Genomic DNA, 26032 nt, shown 5'->3' with positions numbered 1-26032 from the left:
TACTGCAAACAAGTGCTCTTTTCATGGTCTATTCAGTGCCACATTTTCCACATTTTTCTGGGGTCTTTTCTTGGGAATTTTGCTATGCAAAATGGCTCCAAAGTACAGTGCCAAAGCACATGAGCATAGTGTTCCTGAGTGTAAGAGAGCTGCAAAGTGCATCAGAGAGAAAACCTATGCGCTAACGAGCTTCACTCAGGCATGAGTCATGAGTCATAGTGCTGTGGGCCAATGTGAGTGAATCAGCAATATATATTAAATAAGGTATTTAAACAGAACACACATAAAACAGGTTTTGTATTGATCGGTTGAAAAAAAAATACTGTGACCAGAGGCTTGCAGGAACCTAACCTTTTATCTCTCTTAGGAGCAAGGCTTCAATGTTCCCTAATTCTGTGTTGACAGAAACTTCATAGAACATTACTGCAGATAATGAGAAAGGACTGTCATTTCAGACTTACAGAAAAGTTGCAAGAAGAGTAAAGTGAATTTACATATACCCTTCATCAGGAGTCCCCAAATGTTAGTGTTTTACCACATTTGCTTTATCCCCCCTCCCACCCTCTCTATGTTTACGTGTGTGTATGTGTGTATACACATACCTATAATTCTAACATATATCTGTATCATTTGCACTTAAATGCTTCAATGTGTATTTCCTAAAAATAAGGACATTTCCTTATATAACAATACAGTTATCAATTAGGAAACTAACATGAATTCAGTATTCCCTAACCTGTAGATCCTAGTTTACCCCTTGCTGCAATAATACTGGATCATGGGTTGCATTCAGATGTCATGTCTCTAGAGCCATCTGTAATTTAGTACAGTTCCTTAGTCCTTGACATTAATATTCTTGAAGAGCATACATCAGTTATTTTGTAGAATAATGTTTTTTCATGATTAAATTATTTTTAAGATTTTTTAAATATTTATTTTATTATTTATTTTTGGTTGTGTTAGGTCTTTGTTGCTGTGCATGGGCTTTCTTTAGCTGCAGTGAGCGGGAGCTACTCTTTTTTTTTTTTTTCCACACACACACACTGTATTTTATTTTTACAAGAGATAAATAAACTGACACCAAGCATTGTAAATGGATGACCACAACAAAAGCAACAATGGTTGCAATTACCAAACGTGAAACACACTCATACTATGTCATAATATTGACATTCAGTCCAGTAATCCTCCACTGTAACAGGGAGCTACTCTTTGTTGTAATGTGTGGGCTTCTCATTGCGATGGCTTGTCTTGTAGTGGAGCACAGGTTCTAGGGCACATGGGCTCAGTAGCTGTGGCTCACAGGCTCTAGAGCACAGGCTCAGTAGTTGTGGTGCATGGGCTTAGTTGCTCTGCGGCATGTGGGAACTTCCAGGACCAGGGCTTGAACCCATGTCCCCTGCATTGTCAGGTGGATTCTTAACCACTGCACCACCAGAGAAGCCCTCTTCATGGTTAAATTTATATTACGCTTTTTTGGGCAAGAATATTACAAAAATGATGTGTCCTCCTCAGGACATGGTATCAGGAGGAATAGATTATTGATTTGTTCCATTTCTCGTAATGTTAGTTGATCACTTATTTAAGGTGGTGTCTGCCAGGTTTCTCCATTGCAAAATTATTGTTGATGTCCTCCAGTCAGAGACCCCCCAGGAATACACCTCTGGTTAAACAAAGTTGGGTTTGTTGGCTCAGGACAACAAGGGAGAGTGCACACCATGAAGAACCGTGGGGCATCTCAGTAAGAGTGTATTAAAAGGTGCTTATTATCAGATTTGTACTTATACGATCAATTATTAGGGGGAGGTTTCAAGGAAATGTGGTTTTACTCTAGAGTGGGTGCTATCAAAATGGGTGGTTTCACTGTTGGTTATATTAATAATTTGTATATTGGATGCAAGAGGAATGGAGCAAAGCTAAACCTGTGATTTAAAGAAGCAACACTCACTCACATCGGTGGGGAGAGGAGGATATTGGTCATTTTTTGTGGTTTGGACAGTATTCTTGTTTTTTTTTATCTGTATCCACATGTGATTATGGAGTGGTTCTGTTTTTGTTTCATTCCAGCATGGTCATAAAGTGTCTAATATTGGCGTTCTATGAAATTATTTACATTCAGCAAGGGAACACCATCACCTAGGTGTGAGAGCCAGATCTGCTCCTGTTTGGTAATAGTCAGGGACTGATTTTTTTCTGGTTTATTACTATTTTCACCCTTTGTAAATTAAGGTAAGCATCCCTACTGAAGTAGGTAGGTGGGTAGACAGATGGGTGGGTGGCTGGGTGGATGAAAGTACAGATGGATGGGAAGGGAGAGAGCACTCCCCCACAATAGAAAGTTAATTGAAAAATGTAAAAAATGATAGAAGTAGAAAATCATTACTTGCCAACCATAATCATTTGAGGCAAGGATCTTCAATAGATGCTGTAACTAGTAGATGAAAGGTTGAGGAACAACAGGACACTTTATAGTCTCAAAGTATTTCCATACAAGATACCTATCAATTACAAAAGAAAAATAGCTATTTTATATAAAACAGAAAAATTGTAATCACTCTGGTGTGATGGTGGTGGTGATACAAGCCAACTTTTACTGAAAAGTTACTGTGTGAGAAATACTTTATATTGATTTAATCCCAATGAGGTAGATAGTATGGACATTCTGAGGTTTTTAAAGGCTTATGATCTATCCCTGGATATGCCCTTGATGTTTAACCAAGCCAGTATTCAAACCCAGGATTCCTCTTAACAGCCGTACTATGCCAGCTCTTTCTTGTATATATAAAACCTGTCACTCAATTTCCCGTTAAAAGTCTCTTTCTTTTCCCGCTGTAATCAGGGTATAAGCTCTCTTTACCTTGTGTATGGATTACGGCCGCAGTTTCCAAGTGATCCACCCTATTCCTGTTTCTTCTTTGTCAAATCTGCCATATGGAGTGTTTCCCTTTGTATCTTTCCATAAGATCACATTTATCATGTCATCACCATGCCTACTTCATCAAATCCACATCCCTCATTTTCAAGACCTTCAGTAATTTGGTCCCATTACCATAATTTGATTCCCTATCCCATTAGGAATTTCGTTCACAGACCCCTACCCCCTAAGCTCCAGGTCTTCTTGTCCATCAGGAAAGCTCTCTTTTCTACCCTATTCTTTTTCTGAATTCTACTCATTTTCAAGTCATAGCTTCTCCAACATCTTTCCCCAGCTAGGGCCTCAAAATCAGTCTGGTGTCTAGAACGTGTTCCTTTCAGTTTAATATGGAATCGTCTTCTGTTTTCTACAGGTGCCTTAGTTTTGACTCTGTCTAAAGCAAGTTCGTTTGTGTTGGGGACCATGCAGTGTTTTGTTCCCCCAACAGCCAGCTGAGTGTTGGGTACATGGTAGAGTCCGAACAAACGGAGAACTGGCTGACTGATGAATTACTCTAAACAGACAGGTCAGGCAAGTGCAGGGAGACCCCTGTAAGTAAGCGACGGCTGCATTTTGGACATGGTATGAAAATGTTTTTCTTGGAGTCAACTGAAGTGGATGATGAATTGCTTTTGTTCTGTATGTTCCTCTGTATGTATTCTTTCCTCTTCCATTTGATTATGAGAAATAAATACTGTTGACCCCCAAATTTCCAGAACACAGAGGAACAGCAAAAGACTGATAATTTATAGACTAATTATAATATAACCCCATACATCATACAACAAACTACACTACTTGGTGTTCCTCTAACACATCCTGAACTTCTTAAGCCCTCCTCATTTTCCTCATGCTACTACTCTTCTAGAAGATATTTGTTCCTTTCTACCTGAGAAAATCTTGTCTATATTTCTAGTCCTAACTTAATTGTCATCTCTGATAAACTCTCCCTGATCATTAGACAAAATTAATCATTCCTCTCTTCCTGCTTTAGTAGCGTTTTGCTTATCCTTCTATTCTAGAACTTGCTATGCATTACTGGGAACCCCACTCTTAGCTGACTGCTGTCTGGCCCCAATATATTGTGAATGCTGAGGGCAGTAGTTGTGGCACATGGGCTCAGTAGTTGTGGCTCACGGGCTCTAGAGCACAGGCTCAGTAGTTGTGGTGCATGGGCTTAGTTGCTCTGCGGCATGTGGGATCTTCCCGAACCCATGTCCCCTGCATTGGCAGGCGGATTCTTAACCACTGCACCACCAGGGAAGCCCAGGATCTAGGGTTTTATTCTCATCATGCTATTTTTTCTAAGATTTTTATTTATTTATTTATTTGGTTGCCCTGGGTCTTAGTTGCAGCACGTGGGCTCCTTAGTTGAGGCTCACCAGCTCCTTTGTTGTGTCATGTGAACTCTTAGTTGCGGCATGCCTGTGGGATCTAGTTCCCTGACCAGGGATCAAACCCGGGCCCCCTGCATTGGGAGCGCTGTGTCTTAACCACTGCATCACCAGGGAAATCCCTATCTAAGACTTTTTAATTCTATCTTTTTAAGCCCCAATATTAAATGTTATTATTTTATGTTACTAGTTTTTAAAGTATAATTGATATACAACATTATTAGTTTCATAGATACAACATACTATTATTTTCTTTGTTTACATACCCAGAAGTGGAATTGCTGGGTCATATGGTATTTCTATTTTTAATTTTTTGAGGAACCTTCATATTGTTTTCCACAGCTGCACCAATTTACATTCCCACCAGCAGTACATGAGGGTTCTTTTTTTCTACAGATCCTCACCAACACTTGTAATTTCTTGTCATTTTGACAAAAGCCATTCTGACAGGTGTGAGATGATAACTCACTATGGTTTTGGTTTACATTTCCCTGATGATTAGTGATGCTAAGCATCTTTTCATCTACCTATTGGCCATCTGTATGTCTTCTTTGGAAAAATGTCTATTCAGATTCTCTGCCCATTTTTTAATTGGATTGTTTGTTCTTTTGTTGTTGAGCTATATGAGTTCTTTGTATAGTTTGGATATTAACCCCTTATTCGATATATGATTTGCAAATATCCTCTCTCTTTTTGCTTTCTTGTTGGTTTCATTGGTGTACAGAAGCCTTTTAGTTTGACGTGGCAACTAATTTATTTTTAGGCTTAGCTGTATAACTTTTTGCATCTCAAATTTTCTTCTACCTGAAATAAATCCTTTAGAATTTCCTTCTAAATAAATAAGCCACAGAATAGAGAGCTCAGAAATGAACCAACATTTATATGGGCAATTAATCTACAACAAAGGAGGGAAGAATATACAGTGGGGAAAAAGACATCCTTTTCAGTAAATGGTGTTGGGAAAACTGGACAGCTACATGCAAAAGAATCAAACTGGACTACTCTCTCACACCATGCACAAAAATAAATTCAAAATCGATTAAAGACTTAAATGTAAGACCTGAAACCATAAAGCATATAGAAGAAAACATAGGCAATAACTCTTTGACATCAGTCTTAGTAATATTTTTTTGAATATGTTGCCTCGGGCAAGTGAAACAAAAGCAAAAATAAGCAAATGAGACTACATCAAACTAAAAATCTTTTGCACAGTGAAGGAAACTATCAACAAAATGAAAAGGCCACCTACTGAATGGGAGAAGATATTTACTGACAATATATCCAATGGGGGTTAATATCCAAACTATATAAAGAACTTGTACAACTCAACATCAAAAAACAAACCTGATTAAAAATGGGAAGAGGGGCTTCCCTGGTGGCGCAGTGGTTGAGAATCCGCCTGCTGATGCAGGGGACATGGGTTCGTGCCCTGGCCTGGGAAGATCCCACATGCCGCAGAGCGGCTAGGCCCGTGAGCCATGGCCGCTGAGCCTGTGCATCCGGAGCCTGTGCTCCACAACGGGAGAGGCCACAACAGTGAGAGGCCCACGTACCGCAAAAAAAAAAAAAAAAGGGAAGAGGATCTGAATAGACATTTTTCCAAAGAAGAAATACAGATGGCCAGCAGGCACATGAAAAGATGTTCACCATCGCTAATCTTAATGAAAATGCAAATCAAAACCACAATGAGATATCACTTCACACCTGTCAGAATGGCTATATCAAAAAGACAACAAGTGTTGGTGAGGATGTGAAGAAAAGGGAACCCTTGTGCAGTGTTGGTGGGAATGTAAACTGGTACAGCCACTATGGAAAATGTATGGAGGCTCCACAAAAAATTAAAAATACAACAACCTTACCCAGCAATTTCACTCCTGGCTATTTTATCCAAAGAAAATGAAAGCACTAATTAAAAAAGATATATGCACCCCTATGCCCACTGCAGCATTATTTACAATAACCAAGATATGGAAGCGACCCAAGCACCCATCAGATGAATGGATAAAGAAGATATGGTGTGTGTGTGTGTGTGTATACACACACACACACACACACTAATCAAAATAAGTCAGATAGAGAAAGACAAATACTGTGTGATTTCACTTACAATGTGGCATCTGGGAAACAAAACAAATGAACAAACATAACAAAGCAGAGTATAGATACAGAGACCAAACAGGTGTTTGCTAGAGAGGAGGGGTGTAGGGAGAGGAAAGAAATAGGTGAGGGAGATTGAGGTACTAACTTCCAGTTGCAAAATAAGTGAGTCACAGGTATGAAATGTACAGCACGGGGAATATAGTCAGAAAGTATGTAATATCTTTTTATGGTGATGTATCTTAACTAGAGTTATCATGGTGATCATTCTGAAATGTATAGAAAAAAATCACTATATTGTGTAACAGGAACTAACATGGGTTAGTTGTAGGTCCAGAAACAAACTCACTCATAGAAAAAGAGACCAGATTTGTGGTCAGAGGGAGGGGCAAGCAATGGATAAAGACAGTCAAAATGTTCAAACTTCTAAGATAAATAAGTACTAGAGATGTAATGTACAACATGGTAAATATAATTAACACTTTTATATATGAAAGTTAAGAGAGTAAATCCAAAGAGTTCTCATCACACACAAATTTTTTTTCTATTTCTTCAATTTTGTATCTATATGAGATGATGGGTGTTCATTAAACTTGTGGTAAGCATGATGTATATAAGTCAAATTATTATTTTGTACACCTTAAACCTATATATTGCTATATGTCAATTATGTCTCAGTGAAACTGGAAAAAATAAAATAATTGATATGAAACAAAGAAGGCAGGAAACTCACTTTTTGTTTTTCTAAAAATATCCTCTTTTGCTGAAAGATTACTTCGTTGCTTATTTAATTCTAGGCTGACAGTCTAGATATTTTTTTTAATCTTTATTGGAGTATAATTGCTTCACAATACTGTGTTAGTTTCTGTTGTACACCAAAGTGAATCAGCCATACGTATACATATGTCCCCGTATCCCCTCCCTCTTGAGCCTGCCTCTCATCCTCCCTGTCCCACCCCTTTAAGTCATTGCAAAGCACCAAGCTGATCTCCCTGTGCTAATGCTGCTGCTTCCCACTAGCTAACTATTTTACATTTAGTAGTGTATATATGTCGATGCTACTCTCACTTAGCCCCAGCTTCCCCCTCCCACCCCGTGTCCTCAGATCCATTCTCTATGTCTACATCTTTATTCCTGCCCTGCCAATAGGTTCATCAGTACCATTTTTTTTTTAGATTCCATATATGTGTGTTAGCATACAGTATTTGTTTTTCTCTTTCTGACATACTTCACTCTGTATGATAGACTCTAGGTCCATCCATCTCACTACAAATAACTCAATTTTGTTTCTTTTTATGGCTGAGCAATATTCCATTATATCTGTGAGCCACAACTTCTTTATCCATTCATCTGTTGATGGACACTTAGGTTGCTTCCATGTCCTGGCTGTTGTAAATAGTGCTGCAATGAACATGTGGTACATGTCTCTGTTTGAATTATGGTTTTCTCAGGGTATATGCCCAGTAGTGGGATTGCTGGGTCATATGGTAGTTCTATTTGTAGTTTTTTAAGGAACCTCCATACCGTTTTCCATAGTGGTTGTATCAATTTACATTCCCACCAACAGTACAGGAGAGTTCCCTTTTCTCCACACCCTCTCCAGCATTTGTTTCTAGATTTTTTGATAATGGCCATTCTGACTGGTGTGAGGTGATAACCTCATTGTAGTTTTGATTTGCATTTCTCTAACAATTGGTGATGTTGAGCATCTTTTCATGTGCCTCTTGGCCATCTGTATGTCTTCCTTGGTAAAATATCTATTTAGGTCTTCTGCCCATTTTTTAATTGGATTGTTTTTTTGATACTGAGCTCCATGAGCTGTTTGTATATTTTGGAGATTAATCCTTTGTCTGTTGTTTCATTTGCAAATAGTTTCTCCCATTCTGAGGGTTGTCTTTTTGTCTTATTTATGGTTTCCTTTGCTTTGCAAAAGCTTTTAAGTTAAATTAAGTCCCATTTGTTTGTTTTTATTTTCGTTACTCTAGGAGGTGGGTCAAAAAAGATCTTGCTCAAGTTTATATCAAAGAGTGTTTTTCCTATGTCTTCCTCTAAGAGTTTTATGGTGTCTGATCTTACATTTTGGTCTTTAATCCATTTGGAGTTTATTTTTGTGTATGGTGTTAGGAAGTGTTCTGATATCATTCTTTTACATGTAGCTGTCCAGTTTTCCCAGCACCACTTATTGAAGAGACTGTCTTTTCTCCATTGTATGTTCTTGCCTCCTTTGTCATAAATTAGGTGACTATATGTGCGTGGGTTTATCTCTGGGCATTCTATCCTGTACCACTGATCTATATTCCTGTTTCTCTGCCAGTACTATACTGTCTTGATTACTGTAGCTTTGTAGTATAGTCTGCAGTCTGGGAGCCTGATTCCTCCAGCTCCGTTTTTCTTTCTCAAGATTGCTTGGGCTATTTGGGGTCTTTTGTGTTTCCGTTCGGATTGTAAAATTTTTTGTTCTAATTCTGTGAAGAATGCCATTGGTAGTTTGATAGGGACTGCATTGAATCTGTAGATTGCTTTGGGTAGTATAGTCATTTTCACAATATTGATTTTTCCAATCTAAGAATATGGTATATTTCTCCCTCTTTTTATGTCATCTTTGATTTCTTTCATCAGTGTTTTATAGTTTTCTGAGAACAAGTCTTTTGCCTCCTTGGGCAGGCTTATTCCTAGGTATTTTATTCTTTTTGTTGTGATGGTAAATGGGATTGATGCCTTAATTTCTCTTTCTGATTTTTCGTTGCTGGTGTATAGGAATGCCAGAGATTTCTGTGCATTAATTTTGAATCCTACAACCTTACCAAATTCAATGATTAGTTCTAGTAGTTTTCTGGTGGCATCTTTAGGATTCTCTATGTATAGTATCATGTCATCTGCAAACAGTGACAGTTTTACTACTTCTTTTCCAATTTGTATTCCTTTTATTTCTTTTTCTTTGATTGCCATAGCTGGAACTTCCAAAACTATGTTGAATAATAGTGGCAAGAGTAGACATCCTTCTCTTGTTCCTGATCATAGAGGAAATGCTTTCAGTTTTTCACCATTGAGTATGATGTTTGCTGTGGGTTTGTCATATATGGCCTTTATTATGTTGAGGTAGGTTCTCTTTATGCCCACTCTCTGGAGAGTTTTTATCATAAATGGGTGTTGAATTTTGTCAAGAGCTTTTTCTGCATCTATTGAGAGATTGTATGGTTTTTATTCTTCAGTTTGTTAATATGGTTTATCACATTGATTGATTTGCATATATTGAAGAATCCTTGCATTCCTGGGATAAACCCCAGGAATTTGTGTGTGTGAGTGCATGTGGCTTAATAGTCTTTGAAACTTTTAACTTGCTGAAATTCATTAGGCCTTGTTAAAATTATGCTTCTCAAGCACTAGGGGTCACGGCATGGCATGCAGTATCTTATTCACAGTCCCCCGAGCAGGGATGGAACCCGTGCTCCCTGTAGTGGAAGCATGGAGTCCTAACCACTGGACCACCAGGGAATTCCTTGTCAGACTTTAAATAAAATGAATTTGCATGGCTAACCTACAAGAGGCCAAGCTTGTGATTACGAATATCAAGGAGGTTGTTTTTTCTTCCACCTAGTGCGAATGGTATAGCAGCAGGTTTTCTTGGTGATGAAGATTGATTTCTGATTCACCCTCACACTGAAGGTCTTAGCTCTTTGGTGTCATGGCCTTTTGCAAGGATTTCCTGTTAGACTTATTACTTTGGGACTCTGTGCTTTGTGTCCAATCTACCCTGCACCCACAGAAGACAAAAATCAACACTAGAGGTCACCAGGGCTTAGTGGAAAATAACCAAAAGCTGGCCTCAGAGATCCCTTATTTTCTGAGATTACTGCTTTCACTGTGCCTTGGGCCTCTGTGCATTGCTTAGTTTCACTCAAACTATGTGACACAATTTTAAATATATATTTTAAAATATTTTTATGCTATATTTCGGTTGTTTTAGTGTCATATTTGTGAGCGTTCTTTTCCTCAATATTACCAGAAATAAGCCCAGCATTGTTATCTTTTATAGTTTACTCCTTTTTCCTAAAGTGTATTGAGGTGTAGCAATAATACAGTTAGTGAATTCCTACTGGGAACTTTTAAGAGTATTTGGATAAACTGGTGATATATTTTTTTTAACTTAAGCCTTTATTTCTTTATTTTTGGCTGAGTTGGGTCTTCATTGCTCCACACGGGCTTTCTCTGGTTGCTGCGAGCAGGGGCTCCTCTTCATTGCGATTCACGGGCTTCTCATTGCAGTGGCTTCTCTTGTTGTAGAGCACAGGCTCTAGGTGCACAGGCTCAGTAGTTGTGGCATGCAGACTCTAGTGCATAGGCTCCGTAGTTGTGGGGCACAGGCTTAGTTGATCCGTGGCATGTGGGATCTTCCCGGACCAGTGCTCGAACCTGTGTCCCTTGCATTGGCAGGTGGATTCTTAACCCCTGCACCACCAGGGAAACCCTAAACTGGTGGTATTTTTTTTTTTTTTTTTTTTTTTGCGGTATGTGGGCCTCTCACTGTTGTGGCCTCTCCCGTTGCGGAGCACAGGCTCCGGATGCGCAGGCCCAGCGGCCATGGCTCACGGGCCCAGCCGCTCCGCGGCATATGGGATCCTCCCACACCGGGGCACGAACCCGTATCCCCTGCATCGGCAGGCGGACTCTCAACCACTGCGCCACCAGGGAGGCCCCTGGTGGTATTTTTTAAATTACATTTTAACTATGGTTTTTCCCTAAACCTTTGAAAACTATCTTGAAAATTTAATCATTTTAAGAACTACAATGATCATGATCAAGATCATGATTGTTGTAGCTACTTTACTATAAATCTTTCAGTGCTAAAAATTCTCATAAGTAATAAAAGATGCTTTAGTCTTTGATTCCCCAAATTGTTTGTTAGAATAATTGCAACATTTATTGAGTATTTACCACATGCCAGGTGGTGTTGAAAGACTCCATCTAATCTTCACAACAACCTCATAAGCTTGATACTAGTAATTTTGATTCCACACGACAAATGAAAAAAAAAAAGACATCTTTTAATTTGCCTGAAATCACACAGCTAGCAGGTGAAGAGCTGGGATTCAGACACGGGGAGTTTGGTTCTAGAACCACAGTTAGTCCCTCTACTGTCTTTTCTGTTTGATATCAGTTGGTGTACTTAACAGATCAGATAATGAGCAAGATTGACCAAAGTGTGCTTTAAAACTTTATTTCAATAATGGCACAGAAAAAATAATTGCAAAATATGCTGGGGTTTTGATAGGGACTGTGTTGGATCTGTAGATCAGTTTGGAGAATCCCAAGCCTGTAATTGGTAAGGATTGCCATGCTAACAATATTGAGTCTTCCCATCCATGAAGATGAAAGATCTCCTTTTAGATCTTTCTCTCAGCAAGGTCTTATGGTTTACAATGCATGTATTGCGTTGCTTCTGTTAAATTTGTTTTTCAGTGTTTTGTTATTTTAATGCTATTGTAAATGCAGTTTTTCTATTTCATTTTTGGATTGTTGTGAGTATAGAGAAATACTGTTGATTTGTATAGTCTATCCAGCCATCTTGTTGAAATCGTTTATAGTCACTGTATTTTTCCTCTGGATTCCTCAGGGTTTTCTACATACAAGACCTTGTCAACTGAAAATATTTTTTTCCTTTTCAGTCTAGATGCCTTTATTTTTAATTTTTTCTTCACTGCACTGACTACAACCTCCAGTAAAATGTTGACTATAAGTGATAATGTGTTCCTGATCATAGGTGGAAAATATTCAGTCTTAAGCCATGAAACGTGGTGCTAATTGTAGGGTTTTGTGTAAGTGCCCTTTATCAGGGCAAAGAAATTACTTTCTGTTCCCCATGGCTGAATGGGTATTAGATTTTGGCAAAAGTTTTTCTGCATCTTTGGAGTGATCATATGGTCAAGCCCTGTATTAATGTGTCATATTCCACGTTAAACTAACCTATCATTCTTGTACTATATCCCCTTTGGTGACAGTGTATATATTGCTGGGGTCAGTTTGCTAGTATCTTGCTAAGAGTTTTTGCCTCAGTGTTCATGAGGGATATATATTGGTCTGCAGTTTTCGGTTTGTGTTTTTTCTTTCGATGTTATTGTCTCATTGGGGTTTAGGATAATATAGACTTAAAGAATGAGTTGAAGTGTTCCTTCTACTCTTTTCTGAAAGTGTAAGGGATTGTTTCTTTAACTATTGATATATCAGTTAAATACTCTGGGGTGGTGATTTTCTTTGGGAAAATTTTTAATAACTAATTAAAAATTTTTAACTTGTTGTAGATCTCTTCAGATTTTCTTTTCCTTGAGTCAGTTTCAATAATTTCTGTTTCTAGAATTTGTTCATTTCACCCACATTTTCTAATTTGTTAGAAATAAAGTTATTGTTCACAGTATATCCTTATAAATTTTTTTAACTTCTGTAGCATCAGTATGCTACATGGCATTTCATTCCTAATTATAATAATTATGTATGAGGAAGTCTTTGCCTCCCATGAATTCACAAGTCTAATGGGGGAGACAGACTAAAAATAAATAAATTAAAAATATTATATTTATAATAAAGTAAAATACATGATGTTATATAGGGGTGAACAAAGTGCTATGGGGTGACCAGGGCATGCCTGTCTCTGTCTAGTAAGCATTCAAAACCGTGCTGCCTTTGATTGGGACTCAGGAGGGTCGGAGTCTGCCAAGTAAAGGAGATGCAGTAGATAGGGGATTCTGGGCATGGAAAGCAGTATGTGTAAAGACAAGGCTCGGGTTCAAGTAATATCTGAAAAATACCCTGGAGGGTGCATGATAAAGAGCAGTAGAAGATACATTTACACCTGCTGAATATTCTGGCTTTCATCCTCTGGGCCACCAGATGCCAGCCAAGGTCTTTAATGATCAAATTAGTTTTCACTTTTGTTTTGCCTTAGAATTTATCTCCAGCAGCTATGTGGAGCTTAAGACTGCAGTAAGAAGGGACAGGTAACAGGTCAATCAAATAGGAGACTTTTGGACTCTAAGGGCTGAGAGATGGTGAGTACAAAAATAGAGAGTAGACAAAAAAGCATAGCCAAATTCAAAAGAAGATTATGATAAAATTGACAGGATGTGGTGATATGGAAATAATGAATGGTGAGGGTGATGGTTGGGCACAGAGGACTTGGAGGGCATGGAGAGGAGGTAGCCTCTGGGAAGCTGCCAGACAGGAAATCAACCCAAACAAAAACAAAAGTCAGATAAGATGTCCAGATGAATCATTGGCTAAGGGGCCAGGTAAAGAGGGAAAATCCAGGCAAGAGCAAACCTACAGAGACGGGAACCCAGGCTGGAATGACAGCTGTAGGTGGATCCTAAATAAGTTTTGTGAGCTGCCAAGAGGGAAATGACTTAATCTAACATCCATGCTCTTAAGGTTGGGTGAGGTGGGGCAGTAAGAAATTCCAGTCCAACATGGTCATTTTGGCACTCTTATTTTTAATAAAAGCTTGGAATTAATCTAAACCCTGCTTGAAGTAGGATAATGATATTGAGTGATAATTCTGCACCAGCTAATGTTCTTCCTGCAGGTAACTCAGATACTACACAGAGACCGTCATTAATTCTGAAATCATAGAGGAATTATTTAGAAAGCAACTCTTTAAAAGCCTCTCTAGTGCTGCCAAAGTGCTAATGCATCTTTTCAAAGCATTCAGGAGCTGGACAGATACAAATGGATGCAGTGACTATAAAGAATAAATGATGACATACTTCGTCTTGATCTACACTTTTGTAAGAGGTCCCTTTTTATGTGTGACATTCTGTGACTTAATTTTTCCTATCCATGACATTCTAGTGTTTTTTAATTGCCAACCATCCGGATGTGCTGTCAGTATGAATCAGGTTTTTTGTATAATTAAGCCAGCTTATCTGTCACCCAGCATAATTAATCCATTCTATTTTAATTACTTTTCCATTTCCAGAGCCAATCATTCTATATTAATACAAATATAGGAAAATCTGAGTCACTTTTGTAATATAAGTAATAATACAGAATGCCTGTCATACACTTCCCTCACATTTTTAGAAACATTTAACATAATTTGATAAAATATTAGTATTTTGCCAGAAACACAGAAACCAGGAAAGACATCAGTATTTCAGTTCATTCACTTACTTCACTTACTTTCTAAACCCGATCATGTATTTCCCAGAATTTCACAGTCTTGATTCCATGTCCAACCAATGGCATATTGTAATGTAGGAAGGCTTTCTGTTTTTGGAGATAATTGCAGAGACGCATTGCCTGTCAGCTCATTTTTATCCCTGGTGCCTGTGTGGGTTTTTTCATGTACTCCTTCCTAAATTGAGCATGACTCTAGTCACTGGGGATGCAGCAGTGAAAGAGACAGAAGAAGGTCCTGAGTCCCATTGAGCTCACGTGGCAGTGGGGGAGACACATAGTAAACAGATAATCATCACCAATAGTGATGAGTAACGTGCAAAGAATTTGAAGAAGATGGTGTGATAGAGAGAGGTCTGTAGCTGGAGGGCTCAGAGAAGGCATCTCTGAGGAGGTGGCATTAAAGGTGACACTTGAATGACAGGAGATGACATGAAATGATCATGGGACTCAGCATTCCAGGAGGAAGTCATGGCTAGAGCAGAGGTCACCAGTGAGAATATAACCCAGGAACCAAATGAACACCAGCGCTGCTTGAGTGACATGAACAGGGCAAGTAGTAAGAAATGAGCTTAGAGAAGGAGAGAACATTCAAGGTAAGGAGTGGGGATTTCATTCCAAGTTCCATGAAGAGCTGCTGGAGGATTTTAAACAAGAGAGTGATGTGATCGGATTTATGTTTTTACATAAATCTGGCTGCTCTGTGGAGGACGGATTGACAGAGGCAAGTATGGAAACAGCGAGATAGGGTCCAGGTGAGAGGTGAGTTTGGCTTGTACCAGAGGTGCAGAGAAGTAGATTCATTCAGGATTTATTTAGAGATGGATGGAGCAAGAGAACTTATTGATGGGTCGGCTGTTGAAGGGTGTATTATAGAAAGGGAAAAATCTGTCACGGATAACTGAGATTTTTATTTGTTTGTTTCATAAATATTAGGACTTCAGCACCCCTTAACCATTCTGGGAAGCTCTTGCATTTGTCAGTTTCAAAGAGTGATTCTTTGCACAGTTGCATATTTTCCATGGTTAGAGCAGACTATGGCATTCGGCTCTCTAAATTCAAATCCAGGTTCTCCAACTTAGTGGTCACATGACCTCAGGCATGTCTCTTAACCCCTTTATATTTGTTTCCTCTTATTTTAAAAATGGACTGATAATTTTCATAGGGTTTTTGACAGAAGTGACTAAGAAAATACACATAGAAAAACTTAGCACATTACTAGTCTACAGTAAGAACTCAATAAACGTTAGTAATTAGATATTGCATTTCTGTCTTAGCCTCCTTACTATGACACATTCATGTCTCGGGACCCAGTAATAAGAGTTATAATAACATTTTTAAGAAGCAAATTTCTGCTCATTTCATAATTTTTTTCATGTATTATTTGAATACTATTTTTTTAGAGTATCTTACCAATAATCCTTGTTTAATATATTCCCAAGGGCTTCCCTGGTGGCGCAGTGGTTGAGAGTCTGCCTGCCGATGCAGGGGACACGGGTTCGTGCCCTGATCCCGGAAGATCCCACATGCCGCGGAGCGGCTGGGCCCGCGAGCCATGGCCGCGGAGCCTGTGTGTCCGGAGCCTGTGCTCCGCAACGGGAGAGGCCACAGCAGTGAGAGGCCCGCGTACAGAAAAAAATAAAAAAAAAAAAAAAAAAAAAAAAAAAATATATATATATATATATATATATATATATATATATATATATATATATATATATATATATATATATTTTCCCAAATTCCACATCTGGTAGTATCTCTTCATTTTTAAAGTGACTTTTTGTTATTTAGGTCTTAAAAATCGGTAGCCTTTTAGAGAGATTGAATATCATCAGCTTTACTTCGAAGTTAGTGTTTTCAGCCCTTACAGTGGGGTGAGGGAGGATGGGCGCCTGATCCCAAGATTATATAAATCATGTGGAAGCTTAATCTGCTGCTTCCACCAGTGCCATAATGGCACATGGGCACTGCTCAGATGTACCCTCTTCAACGCAGTCCTCCTGCTTTCCCTTTGGACTTAGGCCCATGTTGGATCTATGGGGGGAAAAGACTCTACTTGTTTGGATCACAGGGTAATCTCAAAGACCTTGTATTGAATCTTTGGTTCCCATGTAAACGCTGGTTCCTGTCACTCTGTCAAGCTGCCGCTGCATCTCAGACTCTTGGGATTGGTTGTTTGCCTCTCAAAACAAGCTTGAGAACAGTAGGAAAGTAGAGTAGGTCAACACAGCATATGGTTGAGTTTGCGTGGACAGATGTGCTTGAGGATAACAAGGACAGTCTTTTAAATTGGTTCCTGAGTTATAAATGTGGTATGCAGATGTTTCATGGTTATGGCTGGGATTGAGGTACATTTAGCAAATGGTCCTTTTCATGAGATAACACATTAACCTAATTTTTTAAGCTCTGATTCTTATCTTTCTCTGAAGTTAGCTGGGCGAGGACCATTCTCTTTGCTGTAAGCATCTTACAGCGTCATCACTGATGTGGAGCACCATGCAGCACAAGTGGTTGTAGAATCCCTTTCTGTGCAGAACATTCAGCATTAAATACATACATATGTTATGGTTCTTCTGGTTTCAGGTTCTCTGTTTCTTCTCATATTTTTTAATGACACGGATAATTTTTAAATATTTTATTTTGAAGCTTTTACACACTGTGGCACATGTAAAACGATCCCCTCTCTGATATAACAGGTCCCTAAGCCCAGGGCGGGAGACGCTAATTTTGAACCATTGGCCAGTGGAACCTGCTAGTTTTAGACGTTGACTCCGACAATTTATCACTCCTGACTATGGTACTCATTGCACAGATGCTGTACTGAATCTTGTAAAAGTAGCATTGTTTCTAAATACCGTAGGGAATGATAGAGTCTGGATGTTTGTGGAAATCAGTAATCAGTGTTTGTGTGTGTGTGTGTTTTGAAATATTTACATTCAATGGAGCTACACCTGATAGCCTTACAATTTTTCCTTCTGCCTCTTTAAAAGACAATGTGGTTGTGGCTATTTAAGAGCTCCATGTGAGGGTCTACATGGGTATAAAGAATGAGCTGTGAATTCCCAGCTCTGCCAGCACCCACAGAACTTACCCAGGGCTCCCATTCTCCCTGTGTGCATGGTAAACATCTCAGCTCCCCTGCTCTGTTAAGAGCAAGTCTTTTCCAGCAGGCAAATATCCCATCATTTCACGATGCAGCACCCCAGCTTGATTATATTAACGTTAATATTTATTTGTAAGCTTTCTTTTTTTCCAGAAATGTGTACTATGTGGACATAACTCACTTTCTGTGTGTTTGCTTTCCTACCACAGACACGGGAGCAGAAAGACAGGCACTAAGAGAAAACGTGTATCCTAAGTTAAGAGAATTCTGCAGAGAAAACTATGGATTAGAATTTCAGGTAACGCTGATATTAATTTCATTTTTAATTATGTCAGCTAAATAACTAATGTTTGTTTCTTGTCACAGTTTGGGTGTTAAAAATATGTTTTAAGCCCTGAAATATTTCATTTCTTTAAGCGTGGGTGAAAAGAAACACTGGAAAATGGAAGTAAAATACTTAGTCATTTTTGATGTTTTGCACTTTTATGCTCTGCTTCTTAGACCCTACCTGGTATTGGCTCATCTTTTTCTTCGTATTATGTTTATTTGCTTTTTTTGCTAACCTCCACTAATGTCAAAAAGGGCAAGGTTGCTGAGCACCTGCCTTTAAGCTGGCATCTCTAGAAATGTTTTGCATCAAAAAATTGGGACCAACTCTCTCCCGAATATTTCTTTTTAGCAGCTTGGTCAGTCCTTGCCTTCTGTCCTTTTAGTTTTTATTTGCATTGAAGAATGTCCTTTTTCCCAAGCATTTTGGGAATTTACCATTTACCAAAAAAAACCCAAAACCATCAGCCTTTCAAGAAACAGTAACTGTGCATGTCATTGCTAAAATTCATAAACATCCTGGCATTTGTAGACACTATTGATGAGGCCACCTAATAGAAAAGTACTAGAAGACATTGGGCATATCTTAGACATCCAAAAAAATTTTTTAAGTGAATGGCTCCTGCAACTATAGATAGCATTATTTAGTCAGAATTCGTCACCTTCATTTGCAATGGACATCTTAACTCTACAGTGCTATCCTAACTACATGTTTACATTGTTAAGTAAGGACTATGGACTAGAGGTTTGTGATGTAAGAGTACAAAATGTGTCTTTTATTTTTTTACTCTTTGGGTTGAGAGAGAGTTTTTTGAATTTTTGAATTTTATTTTATTTTTTGTACAGCAGGTTCTTATTAGTTATCCATATTAGTGTATATATGTCAATCCCAATCTCCCAATTCATCACACCACCACCCCTCCCCCCCCGCCGAAAATGTGTCATTGTTCATGGAAGAAAATTTCACCCCTCATTTGTTTCCTTCTGAATACAGTTGACCCTCAAACAATGCAGGGGTTAGGGGTGCTGACCCTCTGCGTAGTTGAAAATACATGTATAATTTTACAGTCAGCCCTCTGTATCCACGGTCCCTCCATATCCGAGGATTCAACCAACCATGGATCATTTCATACTGTAGTATTTACTACTGAAAAAATCCACACGAGTGGATCCACACGGTTCAAACCTGTGTTATTCAAGGGTTGACTGTAAATATTTTGTCTTGGGATACTTCCTAGTGCCTTCTAATAGGATGTATAAAATAAGAGTTTCAGAATGGCTTTGATCTCAATGCATAGTGTCTGTTGGCAGCAAGCCATTGTGACACACATATTGAATACTCATAAGTCACTGTTTACTTGAAAAATCATCAACCTAAATTTCTTGTGAAGTCAGCACTACCTTCTCTGAGGAATCTCGTTCTACTGATAACAAAGTCTCAACTGTTAAAAAATTCGGATATGTCAAGATTCCCAAAGACTTAGACATTCCTTGGGGACTCAGTTACTGTAAAGAAATGTATCCAAGCCTATTAATCCCATCTTTGAGTTTATTTGGGTTTGCATCACTTTTGTCAGTAGAAGAAGGTTGAGCTACAGAACAGCCTCCATAAAACATGGAATTGATTAGGATTAGCTGAGGGGAAAAAAGGAAAAATATATTTTCTAAATTTTAAGTAGGTACAGGAGAAGACAGATAAAGCCAAAGGAAAACTGTAGAAGGCAAGGTCCATAGAAGAAATTGATGGCAAGGATCATTCCTGGCAGGTGTATTGAATCAGTCAATGAGATACTGGATAGCAGAGGAAACAGCACTGGGTAGAGCATGACATGGAATTGAGCCCCAGCTCTTGACTGCGAGTGACTTAGCCCACATGCTGGTCCTTTAGTGTCTAAAATGGGGGTGGTGACAGCTTACACATCTGAGGTTGTGTTTAGAATACAATATGCAAGGTTGCATTTGCTTCCCACCTTCCAAAGTAGGTTGGTTATAGAGCTCCCTGAGGCTGTGTTTACTAGAGAGATGATCCTCTTTTCTCAGCTGCAGCAAAATGTGCCAGAAGCTTCACAAAAAAAAATGAATTTAGCCGTACAGTGTTCTGGATTCCATCTTTGTGCATTGGATTCAGGAGAAATGCATTTCCTAGTTATTCAAACATACCAGTCTATTTCCTGCTTTCTTGCCTTTGCTGTTCTTACCACCTACAATGCTTTTCCATCTGCTTCTTCTTCCCCTGCTTCACCTCCTAAGTCCTACTCATTCCTAGGACTCTTCCTGTCTGATATTAAGTCATGCCCCTCTTCTCCTTGCCCACTTCTCTGCAGCTGTGTGTCCTCCATTTGGTCCCTTGAACACTTAAAGCCTTTTCCATTTAAGGATTTTCCCCTGGCTGTCTCTCTATAGGAATGCTCACCCCCTCATCTTTTCATGGGTGCTTACTCACTGTCCTTCAAGTCTCCTCTGAAATGTCACTTCCTAGAGTTGCTTCCCTAATGACCCAATCTAAAGTAAACCCCTAGGTGTGCTGTCTTTTACATCATCCTATTTTAGTTATTTGCATGGCATGTGTCAGTGTTGGATATTTTTCTTGTTTACTCATGTATTGGATTGTTTCTTGTCTTTCTTCCAAGATTGTAAGTTCCACAGGAACAGAGACTTGTCTGCCTTTATGACAGCTACATCCTAGAATAGTGCCTGGCACATGGTAAAACTCCGTAAGAATGTTGAATGAATGAAGTCTCAGCCCAAACATTACTTGCTTAAAGAATTGTTCTCTGATCCCCTCATTCCTCCCAGGTTATACCACATACCCTGTTCCCCTAAAGTCCTGTGCATAACTCCCAATCATTGATCCAGTTCATTTAAGAAGTGTTTATTGACCATTGACAACATACCAGTTAACATTCCACGTGCTGGAAATATAGGGAAAAAAACATCAGACCCTCTTCTTGTGGAGCTTCCAATATTGTTGAGAGAGGCAGACAATAAACAGTAAATTCCAGTGGTAATAGATGCATTTTACTGAGTAAATGCTTTTAAGAAAAGTAAAACACAATAAAGCGAGGTAGGGAATGCCAGGTAGTCAGAGAAGGACTGAGTAATAAGACAGCCTTTGAGCAGAGACCTGCAGAGGTAATGGAGCAAATCATGCAGATGTTTTGGGAGGAGAATTCCAGACAGAGGCAACCAGGAAAAGGGTCTGGGGTGGGAATGTGTTTAGAATATTCTAGGCACAGTAAAGAAGCCAAGTGGGAATGGAGTAGAATGGAGTAATGAGTAAGATAAATGATTGTAGGAGAGGACATCAAAGGAAGATCATATGTTATGGACTAAGAGTAAGGACTTAGAATGTTACTGAGTAAGAAGAGAAAGAGTGACAGGATTTATGTTTAAGAGGTTCACGCAAGCTTTGTGAGGGGACTGGAGTGGGGGTAGGGAGAGATGGCAGAAGCAGTAAGGCAGCGCAAGTAAGAAATGATCATGGTGCAGACTAGAATGAGCGGCAAAGATAAGGAGACATCTGACTAGGTATGTTTTTCATCACCTGTCTATAACGTCTAAAAATTCTCAGGACTGGAACTATGTCTTATTCAATTTATCCCAGTAATTGGCCTACTATGTGCCAGGTACTTGACTATTTAGTTAAATCTCTATTGAACTAAGTTGATAGACTGCAGAGTTACACTTCAAGCAAGGCCATATACTTTTTTCTCTATGCCTGTTTGGCAGACTGTTTTCTAGTATTTCCTTTATTTTTTCATTTAAACTAAGAGTTTTAATGAAAATGCACCAGCCTCTCTGATTATGTGAACTTCAGCTAATTCCATGTGTAATATACATAGTTGACTGCTTGGAGATGGGAACATTAAATGGAAAGAATGTCAAGCCTACTCAGAGCAGAAAACTCACATGGCTCAGAGAAAGACAAGGGGTTTAAATAAGATGTTATTTGATTTGCCAGTGTTCAGTGAGTGCCCTTGACTATGGAGAAGAGGATCAAAAGGAAGAACAGGGGAATAAATTGGGAAAAATAAAGACAGATTGGGGTAAAAGCAGGTGGTGCAGGACCCAATAAATAAAGGGTTTGTAATTATCTGCAAGCCCTGCTTTCAGATGTTTCCTCTCCATTCTTATTGCTGAGACCCTGATCTAACCTTAATTACTTCAAAAAATTAGATGAAGGGATTTCCCTGGTGGTGCAGTGGTTAAGAATCCACCTGCCAATTCAGGGGACACAGGTTCGAGCCCTGGTCCGGGAAGACCCCACATGCCGCAGAGCAACTAAGCCCACGCGCCACAACTACTGAGCCTGCGCTCTAGAGCCCACGTGCCACAACTACTGAGCCCGTGTGTCACAACTACTGAAGCCCGCACACCTAAAGCCCATGCTCCCCAGCAAGAGAAGCCACCGCAATGAGAAGCCTGCACACCGCAACAAAGAGTAGCCCCCACTCACCGCAACTAGAGAAAGCCCACGTAGAGCAACGAAAACCCAAGGCAGCCAAAAATAAATACATTTTTTTAAAGCTATTTTAAAAAAAAGAAGAACAAAGAGGATCTTAACTGATCTTGTTCTCTGCTTACCCACAGTAGGTTGCAAGTCCTGGAGGAAGAGACTAGTCCTCGCTTTTTTTTTTTAATTTATTTTATTTTTGGCTGTGTTGGGTCTTCGGTGCTGCGCGCGGGCTTTCTCTAGTTGTGGCGAACAGGGGCCACTATTCGTTGCGGTGCGTGGGCTTCTCATCGCGGTGGCTTCCCTTGTTGCGGAGCACGGGCTCTAGAGTGCAGGCTCAGCAGTTGTGGCACACGGGCCCAGTTGCTCCGCAGCATGCAGGATCCTCCCAGACCAGGGCTCGAACCCATGTCCCCTGCATTGTCAGGCGGATTCTTAACCACTGAGCCACCAGGGAAGCCCCTCCTCGCTTATTTTTAAGTCTCTGGGGCCTGGAAGAGTGCTTGACATTTACTGGGTTTAGTAAAAGTAGCAAGCAGAGCTGCCTACACCATCATCCTACTTGAGTTCTTCTATACATCACCAGAGTAACCTTACTTAAATGTCAGGTTGTCATTTCCTTTGCTTAAAACCTTATAATGGCTCCCTGCTGCCCATGGGGCCCTCTTTAATGTGATCCCAGCTGTCTCCCCAACTTCATCTGCCATTTTTCCCAACATAAACACTCCATGCCAGTTTGGCCATCCTCAGCCTATCCTTGGAGCACATCTTGCTGATCACTCATTCTTGACTTGAAAATCTCATTCTCTGTACCTATTGCAGTTCTCCCCTCTTATCAGAAATACCCTTTCTCCTCTATCCCCTACCCTTCAAACTCCAGCCCAAGTTCTTGCTTTCTAAGAAGTCTTTTCTGATTCCCAAATATTCCCCCTCTACTCCCTGAACTCTTATAATCTGCCCCGCCCTGCCCCCACAGGTGCCCTGAGCAGGAGTAAACTTGATTGGGGCAGGGACCTCTAACGGGGGTACTTGATTGATCTGGGCACTTAGCCACTGCTCCTTTTTGAAAACAGTTTCATTTCAGTCCAGCCACTCAACTTAGTTTCGTTCCTTAAGAATACCTTCTGATAGCAAACATTTTTAGTGGGCATCTAGTATTCATCTCACATCACTTAGTCACCAAAGTAAATAACCCTGTTCCTTTTTCTTCACCTTTAACATCCAATAAATCCCAAAGACCTGTGGATTCTACCTCCTAAATATTTCTCCAGTGTATCCCAGCTGTTCAAGTCCCTATTACTGTCATCTTGACTATTGCAGTAGATATGCTGCAGGCCTGTTTACCTTCATCTCGTCCTTCTCCTTGCCAGCCTCGACCCTTCCACCCACCTGGACCACCTCGTCCACCCTCCACCATATTTCTGCAGTGGTATCTCTGAAATACACATCTGACTCTTTCATCCACAAGATACATTCTGCACGTCTTAGCCTGGCATACGAGTTTCTCTTTCCCACCCCATCCACTGAGGTCTTGTCTGTCCCCTCCCACACAGGTAGCCTGTTTTAGCCTTTCTAATCTGCGTTCAGTTCCCCAAACAAGTTCTTTTTTTTCCCCCTGAGTCTTCATACCCATTGTGCCCTCTGTTTGGGTTGCTCTTAAATTGTCCCCCATGCCAATGACTAGAAAATTTTCTACTCATCCTTTAAGAAACAGTGAATTTCCTTCTTCAAGATTCCATAGTGCTTTATTTCTAGTCTTTAATAGCATCTTTCATATTGTTTTAATTACTTTTAAAATGCCTTTCCCCCTAACTGGAAGCTCATCAAGGTCAGAAGTCATGTTATTTATATCTTTTTATCACCAGTCCTTTTTAGAGTACCTGGTTCATATTATATACATAATAAATGTTGATTAAAGTGAATTTATTAAATGAATAAGACCCAGAAGCTGAGTCTAGACCACTGCTGTGCAAAAGAAGTATAATGGGAATCACAGATGCAAGCCACAAATGCAATTAGATTTTCTAACTACGTTTTGAAAAGTTAGGGCTTCCCTGGTGGCACAGTGGTTGAGAGTCTGCCTGCCGATGCAGGGGACACGGGTTCCTGACCTGGTCTGGGAAGATCCCACATGCCGCAGAGCAGCTGGGCCCGTGAGCCATGGCCACTGAGCCTGCACGTCCGGAGCCTGTGCTCCGCAACGGGAGAGGCCACAGCAGTGAGAGGCCCGTGTACCACAAAAAAAAAAAAAAAAGAAACGTAAAAGGAAGCAGAAAAAAAATTTAAGAACATATTTAAATAATTTTATATCCAAAATATCATTTCAACACATAATCAACATAAAAATTATTAGTTATTTTATATTCTTTTTTTCATACGAAGTCTTCCAAGTCCAGTGTATATTTTACACTCACAACACATCCCAATTTAGACTGGCCATATTTTGGGTGCTCAGTAGTCAAATGCTCCCATGCTGGACTGTGAAGTTCCAGATGGGAGTGGTCAGGGTGAGGCCATGAGAGCCTGACTGCCTGGTAACAGGTGTCCTGATGCAAGTGATGGAGAGACTTAGTTAGAGAAGCTTCTGTAGGGAATGGAAATTCATTTGTACATGTTAAAAAAAAAATCCAGATAATGATTAAGAAAATAATTTTTCACTAGTCAAATTAGTAACTTTTCCTTTTATTTGATCATTTTTGGACGTTGCATTCATAGGGTGTGTCAACTAAACACACACACACACACACACACACACACAATGTAGAAACTATGAGTCAAGTTTTTTGGTGTCTTACTGAGTACTATAGCCTGGGAGACAGCCTCTCAGAGAGCTCTGAGAAACTGTTCCGAGAGTTAAGGGGGAGGTCAGTACATATGTGATTTTGGCAAAAAGGGAACGTGCAACAGAGCACATATCTCAGTAGAAGGTTGCTACTAGTCACAAGGAACTGGTATGTTAGTTAATGGTTTTAGTGCTTTTCTAAGTATGGGAAGATGCAAGAATCCAGGTTTATAAAAATATTCTCCTGAAAATATCTAACTATCTGAAGGCCTGTTCTGCCAGGTTTCCCAGAGCACAGAGTGCCTCCTTCCTGATCTTGGCCCTGAACTCCTTTCAGGGTAGTGCTGAAGGTCATACTGCAACATGGCTGCAGTGGCTAGTGACTTAATTCTTGTAGAGCCAGGTGGTGAGCAACGTTCTTTAGTTGGCAGGTGCATAATATGAAATAGTTAATGCAGTGTTCAAAAGCACTGTGGGGGCTTCCCTGGTGGCACAGTGGTTGAGAGTCCACCTGCTGGTGCAGCGGACACGGGTTCGTGCCCCAGTCCGGGAAGATCCCACATGCCACGGAGCAGCTGGGCCCGTGAGCCATGGCCGCTGAGCCTGTGCGTCCAGAGCCTGTGCTCCGCAGCAGGAGAGGCCACAACAGGAGAGGCCTGCGTACCGCAAAAAAAAAAAAAAAAAAAAAAAAGCACTGTGGAATCGGGGCTGAGTAACGATAAGAGGCAGTAGACTAAAACTTACAGTCAAGCAGTTCATTTGCCTGCTGTGTTAAGACTTAAACTTTATT

At 39.8% G+C, this 26032-nt stretch overlaps 1 protein-coding gene across 1 annotated transcript in view; it reads left to right on the top strand.

The window, feature by feature from the left end:
- The window catches only part of NWD2 (NACHT and WD repeat domain containing 2), a 219331-nt gene that overhangs the window by 60444 nt on the left and 132855 nt on the right, over positions 1 to 26032 (top strand). The window contains exon 2 of the mRNA XM_060091553.1: positions 17890 to 17978. Within this exon, the coding sequence (XP_059947536.1) occupies positions 17890 to 17978 (89 nt within the window). The remainder of the gene's footprint in view (positions 1 to 17889; positions 17979 to 26032) is intronic.

The sequence above is a fragment of the Mesoplodon densirostris genome, chromosome 1 (genome assembly GCF_025265405.1).
Source record: "Mesoplodon densirostris isolate mMesDen1 chromosome 1, mMesDen1 primary haplotype, whole genome shotgun sequence".
NCBI classification, from domain to species: Eukaryota; Metazoa; Chordata; class Mammalia; order Artiodactyla; family Ziphiidae; genus Mesoplodon; species Mesoplodon densirostris.
This window is presented reverse-complemented; position numbering and strand designations above follow the sequence as displayed.